Raw genomic sequence first — 17,302 nt, forward strand, 5'->3', positions numbered from 1 at the left:
ACTATGTATTTTTCAAAATTCTATAAAGTGAGCGCGAGAGCCCTCGGTGCGCCTACTCGCTGCTGAAGTCAAAGTGAACTTTATTGTCATCTTCGCTACATACAGTCCAGTATATAGAGACGAGACGACGAGGCTCCAGTTACACCAGTGCAAGTAAACAAACAATATATATAAGAAGAGTAAGAAAATAAATATACACTTTAGGACTCGGGGTAAAGAGATCAATAACAATTTAAAATGTATAATTTACAGTTTGATGATTGCCCCAGACAAAGTGAATCTCTGAACTAAGGTGAACTAGAGGGAGTGTTCGCCCGGGGCGCCAAACAGGCTAGGACCGCCACTGCTGACAGAGGCGAGGCTGCCAGACACTGACACCAACCGGGCCCTCTGACCCCCAACAGTAGGCAACGGGTGAAGTGTTTTGCCCAAGGACACAACCCCCGAGACTGATGGAACCGGGGCTCGAACCAGCAACCTTCCGATTACAAGACAAACTGCCAACTCTTGAGCCACTCCACACAGATAAACAACAGTGTTTCCTCTGCTGAGAAGGTTTATAAAGTGGACTTTTTCTGCTGAGGGTTATGTAGTTATTACATAGTTAAACAGTTAAAAACATAATACATGTTAATCAGAAACTAAAGGTCAGTCACATCAGTAAGAAGAACTGATGTTTTTACTGCAGATTCTTTTCCATTCACAGCCACCTTTGGTTTTTAATAAAGTGATATTTTTCACCAGGTTCTCCACACTTATACATACTGAAAATAATACCATTATGTACCCAGACTAAAAACATGGAGCAGAAGGGACTCGTAGTAATTTGAATCATTTTTGAATTTCAAACACGGATCCAAAGTTTCTTCTATCATGTCCTGTATTTACACTCTGCTCTCTGTGTTAGCCCTGTTTTCTTTATTACATTGTGACTCAGTAGCAGTAATGTAAGTTCACCCATGTCCCCAAATAATCTAAACCAGTTTCATTGAAACTGGTTATGTCAAACTGTCAAATTTGAATGTAGACTATAAGGTGATGTTTAGACCGGACATATATCAGTGCTTCTTACTAAAACATTTCCAATACAAACAAAGGGAACTAATTTTTAAAGATACAATAGACTTTATAAAAGTTTGACCTTAATGTGACGTTGGTCCAAAGTATTTAGGATCCGCATATATCATTCCCTTTATGCATGTTGTCAATACAAGCACTGGCAGTGAGAACCAGTTTTGAAATAGCAGATAGTTGAGAACAATCTCTTGACCTTGAAGGAGGTAAAGGTCATACAATATTTTAAACCTTCAAACTGTGCTATATGTTGACAACACATACCCAACTTTTAAGAATCATAGCGTCTAAATTCTACATTTTCTAAGTTATATGATTGTCCATGCTATAAGGTTTACTGCCAAGAAGCTTTGTTACAACAAAGAAATAATCAGCTAAACACAAATGAACTTCCTATTTGTGAAAAACAAATTTAATTAGTTAAAAAATCTGCTGTATGTTCTTAAAGCACTTAAAGTAAGTGGGTTTAGACATGTTCCTGTACGTTGTACCAGACACTTCATTCTTCTTCTCAGTGAATGAGATGTAACACCTTTAATCCTAAGTCTGTTACTGGGCTTCCCTTCCTAAAAAACACACTCTGTATCATCAGATATACCAGATTCTAATACCAGTTCTGTTAACATCAGTGCTGTGTTATCATAAATGACGTTTAATAATAAATATGTTGATTTGAAAATCTTTGAGTAATTGCTTTGATAACTTTGGCCATAAAACACGCTCCAACACTGTAACACTGCTCTCTCAGTCATCTTTTCGCCTCAGTGTAGCATTGGTAACAGTGAGACAACACTGTCACCATGAGGTCAAACTGGGACATTACACCAGATAATTCTCATCCTCCAAATGTTTATTAAAAAAATACCTCCACACATTTGTAAACACTAATAACATCTAAAGAGCAAAGTTTCTGACCATTTAGTTCAATTTTAATCATAAGGTGATAAATTGCAACAAGTGTTGCCCAGAGGTGCTTTGTATTGTAAGGTAAAGACCCGGCATTTGAAACATGAAGAGTAATGAGGCAGGAAAATAAGACTGTGAGATGATCATCCATGATTTTTTTAATGAGCATCAAACCACACAGAGGAATTTAGGACAAACATTTACATAATGTCCTCTTTTTCTTAAACGAAGCATGCAGTCAAGTAGATACACCTGCTAAACTCAAAAATTAAATTACATTTTTTCTGCTGCAGTAAACTAAAGTGTAAGAGCTACAGAGAAGATTTAAAGTGACATGTCCACACAAACCAACTCATTCATTTATTTGTCTGTTTGTGCAGGAAGAGTGCTGGGATCATGATCAGAGTGAGTGTGATGTCTTCTTTCAGGCTAACGTCATTAAACACTTCAAAACAATCTAGAGAGGTCAGAATTAATGCATTATTTAAAGTGAATTGCTGCCTAATGCTCTAGTTTACATACATACAGAAGTAGTGAAGGTGAGGCAGTTGCGAACTACAGTCTGAAGTCATTAATGATTCTTCAGCGCAGACCTGATGCAGATGCAGCTTCCAGCTCTGATAAGTGAGGCCTCACACCTGCATTCTTTTTATTGACAAGCAGGGAGCAACTCACAATCATGGCAGCAGTCACAGTTTCCCGGTGACTTTCTGGGCAAATTTTTGGTCATATTAAAACAATAAGATGAGCATTGATCCGGATGAAACAAGATGCTCCAAAATTATGAATGATTTCACTGTTTTAAAATGTTTAACTGTTTTGTGCGTCTGCCTTCACACTGTGGTGATGGAGACTTGGCATATTTCAGAACAACTTCAGGAGAAAGCTGGAGGTAAAGGACAACGACTTGTAAAGGGTCAAGACAGAGTTATCTTCAAATAAAATATGGAATGAGGACTGTCTGCCTGCTTAGTTTTACTTTGTTTGGGAAAGAAGGCAGTCTTGAGAGATGAAGTGAAGTTCATTGTTACAGTGATGAAGATCTGGATTGAATTTAGTCAATGAGGTTGTGGCAGGGGTGTGGTGGTCTTTGGCCTGCTGTAGGGTAGGGGTGGCACAGTGAGCTCTCAGGGTGGCGTGGAGGTGTGGCAGCGAGGCAGATGTGTGCGCTCAGCCTAATGGCTCTTTTTCCGTCTGTTTGGATACAGTGACGATGGAGACAGAGGAAGAGAGACTGAAGCAGTGACTGTTTCCTGGGCTCAACAACAAAATTTTTCTTGAGCACAGAACAGCCTCACTGAGGTAAACTCCATGTCTGAGCCATGTCAGAATCTGAATGCAGCAAAGTGGATTTGGTTTATGTGTGGACACTTAATTAAGCTTCAGTGACAGAAAAGATCAGAAGTTAGATTTAGATGCATAGAAATAGAAAGGGGACTCAAGCCAAATTAAAGTTACTAAGCTAAGATTTTATTGTGTGGATTTTAATAGTGTCATGGTCCTGGGTCGTGCGACCCAGTGTTGAGTTTTATGTATCTTTTGTATTCATTTATGCTCTAGCTTAGTTCGTCTAGTTAATTTCTAGGGTGCTGTTTAGCCCTTTGTTTCTTAGTTGTTTATGTCATCTCCTCCTGTACTCAGTCTCCCTGGTTCGTGCGTCTACCTGTCATGCGTCATGTCTGCGTGATTATGTTCAGTTCAGGTCACGTCCATCTAATCCCTATGTTTCCTGTTTTACTTTGAAAGTCTGTGTCTAATGTCAATGTATGTCATTAGGTTCATGTGTATCAGCTGTTCCTCCTCATGTGTTTCCACTTCCCTTGATCATCCCTGTGTTTCATTCAGTCTGTGTCGCATCGTCTGTGTTCCTACCCTCCATGTTTTCACGGCCAGTCTTTGCATTCTTAGTTTTCTGAGTCTTCATAGGTTATCGCAGTATCAGTTTCCTGGTTTAGTTATAGTTTAGTTTAGTCACTGTGCTTCTGCCTTGTTTAACCTCTATGTCATCAGCCATAATAAAGGCTCACTTTCAGTTTAAATTCACTCCTGTCTCCTCACCTGTGTTCGCACCTGGGCCCACCACACGGCTTGTCTCCACAGACTGGGATTGATGTGCGTATAACACGCTTTACTAGCTTTACATATCCAGTCATCCACCCATTCACACACACATTCACACACAGGTGATGGCAAGCTACATTGTAGCCACAGCCACCCTGGGGCGCACTGACAGAGGCAAGGCTGCCGGACACTGGCGCCACCGGGCCCTCTGACCACCACCAGTAGGAAACGGGTGAAGTGTCTTGCCCAAGGACACAATGACCGAGACTGTCCAAGCCGGGGCTCGAACCGGCAACCTTCCGATTACAAGGCGAACTCCCAACTCTTGAGCCACAATCGCCCATGAGACAAATGCCTTACAATGGCCTGTAATGTGTTCTTTTTTGAGCAAGAATAGGGCAGCAGACATTTTAATTATGTCCACTATGTCAAAGTTGTTTGAATGAATGAGAATGGATCTTTTGACCATTCAGGACCCCACAGTAGAAATTCTAACTACTGGGTAAATGACAGGGAGATGACAAGAAACTGTTTTGGAGGTACTGTGGGCCAATTAGAGGAGAATCACCTTCCACCACAACAACCCCCAAAAAGCAGGAGCAGCATCTGTATGTCTGATGTGTGCAGTGGCATGGTTGGTATGTGACAGTCAAGCAATGGCACTAGGTTCATCGCTGACATCAGGTGAACTCCAGGAAGCCCTGAAAAGTATGGACAATTCTGGCACCATTATTCCACAGAATGTTGCAGGAAATCAAGGAATATGGCAGACTACCATTAAATATGAATTCAGCCATCAGCAAAACCAAAGCAAAGATGTTCCTACCATTTTAATGTTGATCTTAAAACAATCTGCAAAGCTCTCTAAAAAGATTAGAGAAGATAACCCATCTCACAATACATCCTGACGAACTGGTTTCTTAAAAGGGAGCCATTCATTAAAAATGCACATAGATTATTTAATTTAATAGACTGTTCATGTAATAAAAGCACTGAAACTACAATATTGTCTCTAGATGCGGGAAAAGCATTGGATAGAGTACACTGGAAAGTTTTTATTTGTAACTCTACACAAATCTGGTTTTGGAAACTGTTTCATAAACTGATTAAAAATATTATATAATTCCCCAAAAGCATCTGTCAGGCTGAATGACCAAACATCCTCCAATTTTTGTCTCTAGAGGGGCACCAGGCAGGGATGCCCACTCTCCTCTTCACTGTTTGCAATTTTTATCAAACCACTAGCAGCAATTAGACAGGCTATAATTATTAAGTGCATATGATGCAAGAGTGTAGAACATAAAATCTGTTTTTATGTGGATGATTTGTTACTTTTTCTTCAATTTTCACAAACCATTCTCTCTGGGGTCATTCCATTAATAAACTCTTTCTCAAAAGTTTCAGATTATTCAATAAACTGGTTAAAGTCTACAGTTCTTCACATAAAGTAGGCTGTAGGTTACATTTTATATTTGCAATTGTTCCTGTGTGCCAACATGCCCACATTACTGCTGCACTGCAGGCTCCATGAAAACAAGAGGAACCCCTAAGGCACAGGAGTCGAACTCCAGGCCTTGAGGGCCAGTGTCCTGCAGGTTTTAGATGTATCCTTGATCCATCACAGCTGATTTAAATGGCTAAATGACCTCCTCAACATGTCTTGCAGTTCTCCAGAGGCCTGGGAATGGACTAATCATTTGATTCAAGTGTGTTGACCCAGGGTGAGATCTAAAACCTGCAGGACACCAGCCCTGGAGGCCTAGAGTTGGAAACCCCTGAAGAGTGTAAAAGTGGTGATCTTGAAGAACCAAACACCTACACAGGCTACACAATAAAAACTGAGAGCAAGAATGAAGATCCAGCACCTGCAAACTGGACTCTGGATAAAAATATCTCTAATATTAACAGTTACCCAAATGTAATAACGCTAAGTAATTAACATTTAAATTTAATACAAAATGTTTATATATTGTGTCATGAAATAAATAAATATAGATATTAATACATAATCAATAATGATTTTGTTATGGTAGAAGGTGAAAAATCTAATCAAAACATAACAGTTATTTCTGTAGTTCAGAAAGGTATCTAAAAAAATAATAAATATGCAAAAAAAAGTGCATGCAGGTTTTATTATTGAAGTTATTATCGTCACAAAACTTAACTCGGATTTACAACTGCTGTGGTGCAATTTTTTTTCTTTCTTTCATGGGACTTGCTGATCTGCTGCCCTAAGAGAATGTGTAGACTTTTTCTTTGTTTTCTCTTTTTGTCACTTTCACTTTGATAAGGAGTCAGCTGTAGGATTGCATAGTAGGTTTAACTGGCTCAGTGATGTTTTGTTTATTTTAGCTGGTTACTGCCCTGAAGCCACACTAGTTTGTATCTAAAGTAAATGGAGTGTAGGACTGTGATTACACAGCTCTGTATTGTTTACCATCTTATGATTTACAACAGTTAAACCACAGTAACAACTCAACACTAGTATGGGAGATATGAAGCTACATACAATTTAGAAGAATAAACACATTTTTGACAACTAACATTTTTCCTCTGCAATCAGACTTGTAAATCATCAAACCTATTTTGTAGCACACGAGTCCCTGCAGATGGGCTGTGTACTTTCTGTAGATGCAAAATATTGTGTGCCTCCCTCCATACTTGTTATCTTGATATTCAGAGTAGACAGCTTGGATGTAAGTGACTTCTTACATTCCTTGATTTCAACCTGATTGTCTTAATGTCAGATCTAATGAACTTCCAAAACAGAGCTACTAGATCACTTAAATTACACAATTGAAAGCATATGTGTATTGTTTGTGTATTTATACACAAGCACTCATATATATTCAAATAATTACAAAAAAAAATAAATCTTTGTTTACCTGTTACTACCACACACCAAATCCGGTCGTTGGTACTTCCTGGCTTGTGTAGCCACTAGGTAACAAAAGCTCAACACTGCGCCTAGCATCCTGAAGCACTTCTGTTGTGTTTTGCACGTGCTTCGAAGTTTGTACGTGCTATGGAGTTTTTAAATGTTTTGGAGTTTTTACGTGTTTTGGACTTTTTACGTATGCCGTTAGTTTTGTGCCACTATTCTGAGCACACGTAAAAAAAAATTGCAGGTGCAAGTGTAGCATTTTGAGGAGAAATTTATTTCGAGCAAAGAAAAGCTGAATTTGAGTGAACAAAATTCTTTGCTGTGTGCAAAAAATGTATTTCAGTGTTTGCTATTATCCACACACACTCACAATAGCAGCCCTTCTCGCTCTATTTTTGCATTTGCGCTCGCTCGCAATGTGTTGCTCGCGCGCTCAACTCTTTCTGTACACCGTTATATTGGTGCCAAAAAAAACAGCCAATTACAGACTTGGATGCAAAAAAAATCTGATTGGCTGTTTTGGTCTCCAATCAGCTCGAAATGACAAAATGCAATATCCCAGAATCCATTTCGTCCAAAACGCAAACGAGGCAGCAGCAGAGAAACACAGAGTGGCGGAGTTTGAATTATTACTCTGTCTGGGTCACAAAATAAACGTTTAAGTTATTTTCAAGCGAGAATGTAGCTGTGTAAGCTTCAAATGGCTTTATTGGCAATGAGAAAAGCTATAAAACACTGACTTATTTAAAACATTTTCCTAGGAAGTGCATAGATAGTGTTATCATTATTGACTTTCTTTTACTTTTTTCAGGTCGCAATAAGAAAAATTGTTTCTGACAACTGGTTCGGTCTAAGGTTAATTCTTGGTGGGGTTTAAGCAAAATCGTGGTGGTGATACTAGTGTTGGTTTGCTGGTTGGCCACAACTGTGAATCCTGGTAGATCTGTTGCAACAGATTGACAAAAATACATATTTATTAGTCCTGATGAGCAAAGACCAAGTCATTACTGCACACAAGTCTTGGCAAAAAAAGCAGACAGACCAGTATTTCTTCAAATACGTGTACCTGCAGCATGCTGTAGTGTTATAAGAATATTGTTTATACTCCATATGCACAGATTTCTATAAATAATGCTACAAATGCTACATTTAACACTCGTGGAGAACGGCTTCTGGACCACTGTTACACCTCTTTCCGGGATGCGTACAAAGCCCTCCCCCGCGCCCCATTCGGCCAATCAGATCACTGCTCCATCCTGCTCCTGCCCGCCTACAGGCAGAAGCTGAAACAGGAAGCTCCAACCCGGAGGGCGGTGCACTGTTGGACGGACCAATCGGAGTCCGCGCTGCGGGACTGTTTTGATCACGCGGACTGGGAAATGTTTCGCGTGGCTGCTAGGGACATTGATGAATACACAGACTCAGTCTGTGGATTTATCAGGAAATGCGTGGAAGATGTCGTCCCATCCAGAACAGTTAAATCCTTCCCAAATCAAAAACCCTGGATTAACGGAGATGTTCGCGCGGCACGGAACACCGCCTTTGCCTCCGCGAACACATCGGACTACAAACACTCACATTACCAACTCTGGAAGACGATCAAAGCAGTCAAACGTGAGTACAGGGACAGGGTGGAGCAACAGTTTGACAACCCTCGGAGTATGTGGCAGGGACTAAACACAATCGCAGACTTTAGAGGGAAAACCAGCACACCGCAGACCACGGCCTCTCTGTGTGAGGATCTAAACGTATTCTACGCTAGATTCGACACAGCGACCACCATGAGACCGGACAGTGTGCGCACAGCGGATGACATCAGTGCGCACACTGTGTCTGAGGAGGATGTGCGGAAGTGCTTCAGGAAGGTGAACGCGCGCAAAGCTACTGGTCCGGACGGGATTCCCGGCCGCGTCCTCAAGTCATGCGCGGCTCAGCTGGCTGGAGTGTTCACGCACATCTTCAACCTTTCCCTCTCTCTGTCTGTAGTCCCAGCCTGCTTCAAAATGGCCACCATCGTCCCTGTACCCAAATCCTCCACCATCTCCTCATTGAACGACTGGCGACCTGTAGCCCTGACCCCCATCGTGAGCAAATGCTTCGAGAAGCTGGTCAGGGACTTCATCCGCTCTGCACTACCCGACTCACTGGACCCTCTACAGTTTGCATACCGCCACAACAGGTCCACTGATGATGCCATAGCCCTGACACTACATACTGCCCTGTCACACCTGGAGAAGAGAGACACGTATGTGAGAATGCTGTTTGTAGATTACAGCTCAGCATTCAATACCATCGTTCCCTCGAAGCTGGACAGGAAACTGCAGGATCTAGGACTGAGCAGCTCCCTCTGCAGCTGGATCCTTAGCTTCCTGTCTGACAGACGCCAAGTGGTCAGACTGGGCAGCATCACCTCATCCCCCATCACACTGAACACTGGTGCTCCACAGGGGTGTGTACTGAGCCCTCTCCTATACTCACTCTACACCTACGACTGCACAGCCACTAACAACTCCAACATCATTGTGAAGTTTGCGGACGACACTACAGCGGTGGGTCTTATCACCAACAGTGATGAGACGGCTTACAGGGAGGAGGTCAGCGCCCTGACCCACTGGTGTCAAGACAACCATCTCACCCTCAACGTCGCAAAGACAAAGGAGTTGATAGTGGACTTCCGGAGGTGCAGAGAAGTACACACCCCCATCACCATCAACGGCGCTGCTGTGGAGAGAGTGAGCAGCTTCCGGTTCCTTGGCGTACATCTGGCTGAGGATCTTACGTGGTCAGTACACACAAACAAAACAGTGAAGAAGGCGCAGCAGCGCCTCTTCTTTCTCAGGAGACTGAAAAGATTCGGCATGAGCCCCCGCATCCTCAGGACCTTCTATCACTGTGCCATTGAGAGCATCCTCACTGGATGCATCACCACCTGGTATGGCAACAGCACCGCCTACAACTGCAAAGCTCTCCAGCGAGTAGTGCGGTGCTCTGAACGGATAATTGGAGGTGAGCTTCCCTCCCTCCAAGACATCTACAGGAAGCGCTGCCTGAGGAAAGCGGGGAGGATCATCAAGGACTCCAGTCACCCCAGCCATAAACTGTTCAGACTGCTTCCATCAGGAAGGAGGTTCTGCAGCATCCGGTCCTGTACCAGCAGACTGAGAGACAGCTTCTTCCATCAGGCCATCAGACTGCTGAACACTTCATAGACACCTCAGCTTCACTACTGGAACTTCAACATTATGCACTACATACCGTACAGAAATGCCGCTGTTTTGCACATATTCAACTCTGTATATTTTTATATTTTTATATATTTTATTTTATTATTGCTTACTATTTAATTTGTAAAAATGTGTATACACACCCACACACACACACCACACACACACACACACACACACACACACACACGTAGGAAAACATTTAGTATACACATCCAGAAATGCATACACTATTATATATTGTACATATATTTATTAGTTTCAGGTTGGCCATTCTTGTATTTTGCTCGTTTGTGTTGTTGTGTTTTGCACATCTCTGTTGCTTGTGGGGCTCGCACACAAGAATTTCACTCGCATGTGCTGTGCCAGTGTGCCTGCACATGTGATGTGACAATAAAAGTGATTTGATTTGATTTGGTGGGAAAAAAAAAAACGTGAATATCTGCAACTTTCAGGGAGCTTTCTCAGCAGACACCAGCGAGCACAGCCCGAAGCTACCTCGCTTGTTTAAAATTCCACTTGGGTGTGCCGTCTGAGAAACGCCTGTGTTTTGACACTGATAGAGAAGTGAAGCAATAGACAAGAGAAGACGCTCTTGAGTTAACACACTTACACTAACCAGACTCCCAACACTTTGACGCAGGACAAAGTCAGTCTTTTTTTTTCCAAACATGGGGAAACTTTTGATTTCCTCCACCTACCTAATGCTGGTAAGTGCTTCTAGTTTGGTTTTAGAGCACTCCTACATGATTGATACATGTTTACTTTCTCTCACTTTTGTCATGCCAAGAAGCATTAAAACATTAAATGTGACAAGTCAGTTTGAAACTCACTTTCACCTCCAGATCCTGTCCTGTGTGGAGTCGTGCTTTCTGCTGAGATCTCTCTACGTAATTGTACCTGAAATAATTCCAGCTGGATACCAAGTAGCAAAAGGTGCCGCTCTGTGTATTTGTGTTATTCCTTCAGTTTGAAAAAGTGTTGTAAGCCGAATGTTTTGTGTTTTATGTCTCTTTTTATCTTTCACTTTCTCGCTTTTCAGTTGAAACCGTCGGCTGTGATGCAAAATCAGTGCAGTTAACTGTGAAGGACCCGAGTTTCACAATAAAAAGTAACGGAGCAGTCGTAGCTTTAACGTCTGTTTCAGTGGGAGAAGGAGGACGGATATTTTCTGTGTCTGCTCGGGACAATAGTGGACTGGAAAGAAAGATGGAAGTTCACCTTGTCCGCAGTACAATGCCGAAAAGACATGTAAGGCAACTGCATATTGTGAGTCGTTTATACAGCTCAGAAGGCACAGTCTTTTTTTTTTTTTTATCTAACATGTCTGAACTTGTTGGAATGTCACAGCGACGAGGCCAAGGCTCCCTGAACCGCTCTAAAAGACCGGCCTGTCGTTTTCCGACGTCTGTAGTCGAGAATTATGAAGGGAACTATCCAATACTCCTTGAGAAGGTGAATTGAATGCTAAATTTATATACCCTCCCTTCATTTGATCTGATTCAGGTTACATTCAGCTGACAAAGTTATTATTTTCTTTGATGTTATGTGTTTGAGCTACAGTACCATATTGTAAACTGCGTACACTTTTGATCTATTTCATGACCCTGTGAGCTGAAAGAGCCCACAGCAGACTGCTTCATGATAAACACGTTATGAATAACAGAATCCTTGTTTTTGTTTATGATTTTATTTGGATTCTCCTGTAGCTGGTGTCAGAGCCCTCAGCAAGCCATGATATGTACTTTACTATTGAAGGAGAGGGAGTCGATACGTATCCAACTGGAGTGTTCAGTATAGACAGAGACACGGGGGATCTGTTCTTGCTCAAAGCAGTGGATCGTGAGGAGTTCCCAGCATATAATGTGAGTGTGAAGATGACGCTGATTTAGAAGATTTGTAAAGAGTTCCAATAATGTTCCACAGTCATCTTTAACGGGTGATTTATCAATCATTCAAATAGCTGCAGAGTATTTGTTCCTCTACTGAGCATGTTTGTTTATTTCTTTTTTTTTATTTATTTATGTTTTCATTCAAACCTGGTACTGGCACAGTTCACATATGGAGTCTTGTTATGTCCCTGCCTCTCCTTTCGATATTTGTGTGCATTAACCTAGTCAAATGTGTGTGTTTTTTTTCCCTCTATAGTTTGTAGTGCGTGCTTTTGACAAGCATACCAATGTGGAGCTAGAGGAGAAATTCCCCCTGAGAGTGATTGTAGATGATGTCAATGACAATGCTCCAGAGTTCGTAGGTCCTTTACACTTTACAGTTCCTGAGCACTGTAGTGCAGGTGAGAAAGACAACATACAGTAATAGTTGATTCTGTGGTATTTGACTTTCAGTGCAGTTGCTCTAAATGATTATGGGTTACAATACAGGGACTGTGGTGGGAGTGGTGAGTGCAACTGACAGAGACCGAATTTACACCAACCATGTGAAGATTAAATATACACTCGTATCTGGATCAGACATGTTTACCATTCATCCAGAAACAGGTGTCATCACAACAACAACCAACACCCTAGACAGAGAGGTGAGCACTGCCTCTGCATCACTGATACCTGTGAACTTTATGTAATTGAAAACTTGCATTATTGAAATTGATGATGCACGTGCTTTACAACATATTTTTATTATAATACTTGTCTAACATTTCTTTTAAAGTTAAAAGACAACCATGTGGTGACTGTAAAAATCCAGGATATGAATGGTGCACCAAATGGTCTGTTTGCCACATCGACAGCAACAATTGCTCTGAGTGATATTAATGACAATCCACCAGCCTTCATGAAATCAACTGTAAGTGTTTGAAAGAAGTGTCAGTTTGTAATTTGGCTGAATAACTGAAATCATATCGATTGATTTTAGCGTCCTTTTTCTACCTTTTTCACCAAAATACTTTTTACTGACATAATTAAAGAAATACTAAAGACACCCCCTCTCTTCCCCATCTTCTTGCTCTTTCTTGTAGTATAATGTTACTGTGCAAGAAGATGAAAGTGAAAAACTTTTACTTCGAATTCCTGTTCAAGATAAAGATTTGATAAACACATCGAACTGGATGTCAAAGTTTGTTATTACTAAAGGAAATGAAAATGGAAATTTCAGGATAGTTACTGACCCCCAAACAGATGAAGGGCTTTTGTACATCTCAAAGGTGAGACTGGATTATTATTCAATTCATTATTATCATTTAGTGATGTTGGTGGAAGCATTTTGCATGGATCACATCTAATGCAAAGTCAGCCTATATACAACTGATTTATATTCATAAACTTTAAAATGTCTTTCTTTTTTCCAGCCATTAGATTATGAGAAGACCAACGATGTCCAGCTTCAGATCACTGCACAAAATGTAGCATCACTGAATGGCAGCAGTGCCACGTGGCAGTCCATCCCTGTGAATGTCAATGTTGAAAAAGTGGATGCAGGGTAAGATGGGTATGGTTGTTTCCTTTGTCTGGACTCTTGGAAAATGACTGATACACCTTTTCCTGCAGCTCTGTGTCCTTCGGACTACTAGGAATTATGACTATGCTGTGCCCTGTGGTCCTGCTCCTGATGCTCTGTGAGTCTCCCATTGTGATTAAGTTGTAAGGGTTAGATAGGGGTTCTCTTGTAGTTTGCTCATTGCATATTAGGAAGTGAACACTATTGCATACAATAGTGTAGTGTATAATGCTGCTATGCTCATTCTTGTGATGCCTACCACCCATAAAAGAACTCTGTGACCTCTGATTTTGAACACGCCTGCTTTTTGTTGCAGTCCTGCTTCTTGCATTTTTCTGTCTAACAAAGAGAGAGAAATTGCAGCTTAATGAACCAGGAAACACAGGAAGAATCCCACTCATATCCAACATAGAGGTCCCAGGGGACAGCGCGGTAAGGTTAGTAACGTAGAAGCACCGTCTCGGCTTACAGTTATTCACAAAGAAACCATATTTGCTTCTCCCCCCCCCCCCCCCCCCCTCTCCTTTGGCTTTATTTGTTTTATTGCTGCTTTTGCTTTGATTGATGCAAGTCTCATCAGTCGTCTCCGTTTCGAGACTGACCAAACACTAAATGGTTTATGTTAAGGGTGTAATGATTAATCTTGGCTTGAAAGAAAAACCTCAAGCACCATTGGTCAGCCTGTTGGTAGTGGTTTTCTAAAGAGGTTTTCTGTATAACAAATGGTCACTATCTACATCAGGTAATTTTCTTTTATGATTACAAACATGAGTTAAATCCCATTTGTAATATCGTCTTTTTCTCTAAGTCTGGATAGTATCCTGTGCAAACCTCAGCATTTCTCAGCTTTTGGTAAAATATATTTTGTCTTTAACTTGTTGGTGATCTGTAAGCCCGATGTTCAATATCTGACCGTCAGTAATAACAGGGAATATTAACAAACTGCCTGTGTCTTCTAGAAACTGATCCAAATGGGAACAAAAGGGCAATACGCAGACGATATCATTCACTTCTAAGGGTCTAAGTATGTGGCTGTGTAACTGGCTCTATCAGATGTTGCAGTGATAATAATGAAAACAATAACATTGACTTTCTGAACACATTCAGATGAAAGTTAAAAACTCTTGCAAAGGTCTGCAGAAAGAAATGAAAACAGTCACTCCAGATTAATGTTGTTTACTTTAAGCTGTAAAAGATGCAGATTGGGTCTGAATGCTTAGCTTGTTTCTGGGGTAAGAATACATATATAAAAAAAGAACAAGCAGGTGATGCAGGTGTGTATTTGCTATTGCTGATTTTTGCTTTATTTCTTTGCTGTTATTGTTGTTGTGAGTTTTTTGTTGTTCCTTTGTTTGTATTTTTAATGTTAAAGTGGTTTTGTTCTAAAAACTAAGCAGATGCTGTTAGTTGTGCATACTGTGTGCTGTATGGCTTTAGCAGCATTTGCACCACAGGAGCTCCTTACCAAGCAATCTTTTGGAGCTTTGTACCTCAAGATCTAAAAAAAAATCATATCTTTATTTTTGGAGGACAGCTCCTTCTTACACTTCAGGAGTCTTTGGTGCATGGACGTTTCTTGTTGGAAAGCAATTTCTCATAAAAATCCAGTTGTTTTCGGAGTATACCACATAAATTGTTGATTATCATTAACTTAAATTAATTCAGAAAGCTGTGAAGGGAAATGGAAACAAAACAAAAACAAAACTGTGTTTTCTTGCACTCAAGCTATTGGTGGGAGAACATACAAAACCACCTTAAGGGAACCTTTTAGCTCTTAGTTCATGGACTAGAAGTTCTGGTTAATTTGGGTTGAAATTCAGCTACTCGTGTTTGTCTGTATATTAGTTAGTAGCAACTATGGTATGTTTTACTCTTTTTTTATTTAAATCATTGTCTGCAGTAAGAAAGTGCATTTCTTTTTTTCGCCTTGTTGCTGGTTTTTATTGTTATTAATTTTCATCTTTGCAGATATATTTGAAGTAAAACAAAAACATAACGAAAGAAAATAACTGCCTAATATTTCACAATATGTAATGTAAAAATTAGACCTTCATAATGATCTATTTTACTCAGTGTTGATTTACTCCTGCTGAATTTCCTAATGGCACAGCAATATTGTGTTACTGTGTTTTATTTCAACTCCCTGACTGTCAAATGGGTGCAGGTTATTGAAACATTTCCAACAGTCTCCTTTTACAATCTGCACAAGGGCAGAACTGGAGAGGTAAAGTGTTACTGCCTGAAACTAAATACAACTGGCTGCACAGTGAAAACACAGTAAAAAAATTAAAAACAAATTGAGCATTACAGTGTGTGTAATGTTCCACTATCTGAACTTAAATTTGTTTTTTGTAACCATTTCCTTTATTGCTTACTTTCAAAAATGCTATTTCTGTGAACAAGATGCTCTAGTGACTCATCGAATGATGCTACTGACCAGCCAATCAGTGGCATGCAGTCTGACGGTGTCACACTGTAGTACTTGTTTGGATCACTTGGAAATCTGGCTGAGCATGTACTATAACCTGATGGCAAACCCTGCAAACCACGCAGAGTTGATCCAAGTAGGTACTAATGGAACAGGGAATTGCCAACATACTGTCATATAGGCACCTACTATAAATTCTGAAATGTGGGAATAAAACATGGAACTTGAACAGGAACTGAAGGAAAAGCTATAAAAGACATTGAAAAGAGACATGCAAGCTGAATGGCTCAATGACTTGGCTTTGTTTTAAAGTTTGAATGGTGTCTGTAGGTCAACGTATGTGGAAGTAAAGTTGAAAAGGGAGGTGGAGATTCTCTCATTTGAAATACATTATAATTTTTTGTTGAATAAACTTGAATATTTCAAAAAAAACAAAAGTTAGAAATGAGAAATATTCTACTCAGGAAACATGAGTAATAACTGTGGCATTCCTTTAATGCACTCTCTAACCTTGCTTGTTGCTTTTTGAGATTTAGACTACCTACCCCATGAAGTAAGATTCAAACACACAGTGATATATATAAAAAAGAAGTGCCAGGAAAAAAGAAAGAATCGTCATGCCCTGCATGTTTGTGTAGCAGACCCAAAAGCAAACACAGGAGAAATGAACTGATGATCAAACCATTATTACAGCTGATATTAAGAAAAAAAAACAGTAAAACAAGTGAAACTAAAGTGAAACCTATTCTGGGACTGAACTAAACAAACTATGAAGACAATGACACGAGGCATAAGATGAAAACTCAACAGGTGTATGTAAAACCATGAAGTACTTCAAACATGACATGAGCATGAACCTGAACTGCTGAAAGCAAACACTCAGTGACCTGACTTGACATGACATGGTGACATGACAAGGAGGAGAGGAAGACAGAGGACTTAAATATACAGGAGGGTAATGAGGGAAGTGGAAACACCTGAGGAAGCACAGCTGACAAAAATGAACATGACGCCACAGGAGAAGCAAAACTAAACCCACTGAAAATAATAATTTAAAAAAAACAACTTGCAAAATACAACTGGAAACATAATGGAGACTTGACAACACAAGCTTAGAAAATGTAACACAGGGAGAGAATAACGCACTGAGATAACTGAAAGTAAAAACACTGAGGACAAGACAGACTACATAGACTCATAGACTCATATCAGGAGACATAGATGAAACAAAATCTAGAACGAAACTCAATTACTCCCTAACTGAATTATAAC

General features: G+C 40.4%; 1 protein-coding gene across 2 annotated transcripts; it reads left to right on the forward strand.

Moving 5' to 3' along the window:
* Positions 1-10,748: 10,748 nt before the first annotated feature.
* On the forward strand, positions 10,749-14,921 carry LOC146713158 (desmocollin 2-like protein). 2 transcript variants are annotated; one of them, XM_085452295.1, is made up of 13 exons: positions 10,749-10,859; positions 10,995-11,085; positions 11,192-11,400; positions 11,500-11,604; positions 11,859-12,014; positions 12,298-12,442; positions 12,531-12,685; positions 12,817-12,951; positions 13,124-13,309; positions 13,454-13,584; positions 13,653-13,720; positions 13,919-14,034; positions 14,562-14,921. In XM_085452295.1, exons 1-13 carry the CDS (start codon positions 10,821-10,823, stop codon positions 14,616-14,618), a joined length of 1,593 nt encoding a protein of 530 aa, XP_085308421.1. In that variant the 5' UTR covers positions 10,749-10,820; the 3' UTR covers positions 14,619-14,921. The 2 variants fall into 2 exon arrangements, with proteins under 2 accessions (XP_085308421.1, XP_085308420.1); XM_085452294.1 differs by having other exon boundaries at positions 13,919-14,039; positions 14,562-14,626.
* The last annotated feature ends 2,381 nt before the right edge of the window (positions 14,922-17,302 follow it).

This window comes from Copadichromis virginalis, linkage group LG3 (assembly GCF_057382275.1).
Source record: "Copadichromis virginalis isolate Kocher_CV1m ecotype Utaka linkage group LG3, C_Virginalis_male_GT1.1, whole genome shotgun sequence".
Taxonomy (NCBI): Eukaryota; Metazoa; Chordata; class Actinopteri; order Cichliformes; family Cichlidae; genus Copadichromis; species Copadichromis virginalis.

What these genes read in the sequence shown, in the direction of transcription:
- LOC146713158 (XM_085452295.1), top strand. Translation starts at nt 10,821, where the DNA reads ATGGGGAAACTTTTGATTTCCTCCACCTACCTAATGCTG. An exon ending in ATCCAATACTCCTTGAGAAG is followed by an intron (nt 11,605 to 11,858) that starts GTGAATTGAATG and finishes ATTCTCCTGTAG; the next exon opens with CTGGTGTCAGAGCCCTCAGC. An exon ending in GTTGAAAAAGTGGATGCAGG is followed by an intron (nt 13,585 to 13,652) that starts GTAAGATGGGTA and finishes CTTTTCCTGCAG; the next exon opens with CTCTGTGTCCTTCGGACTAC.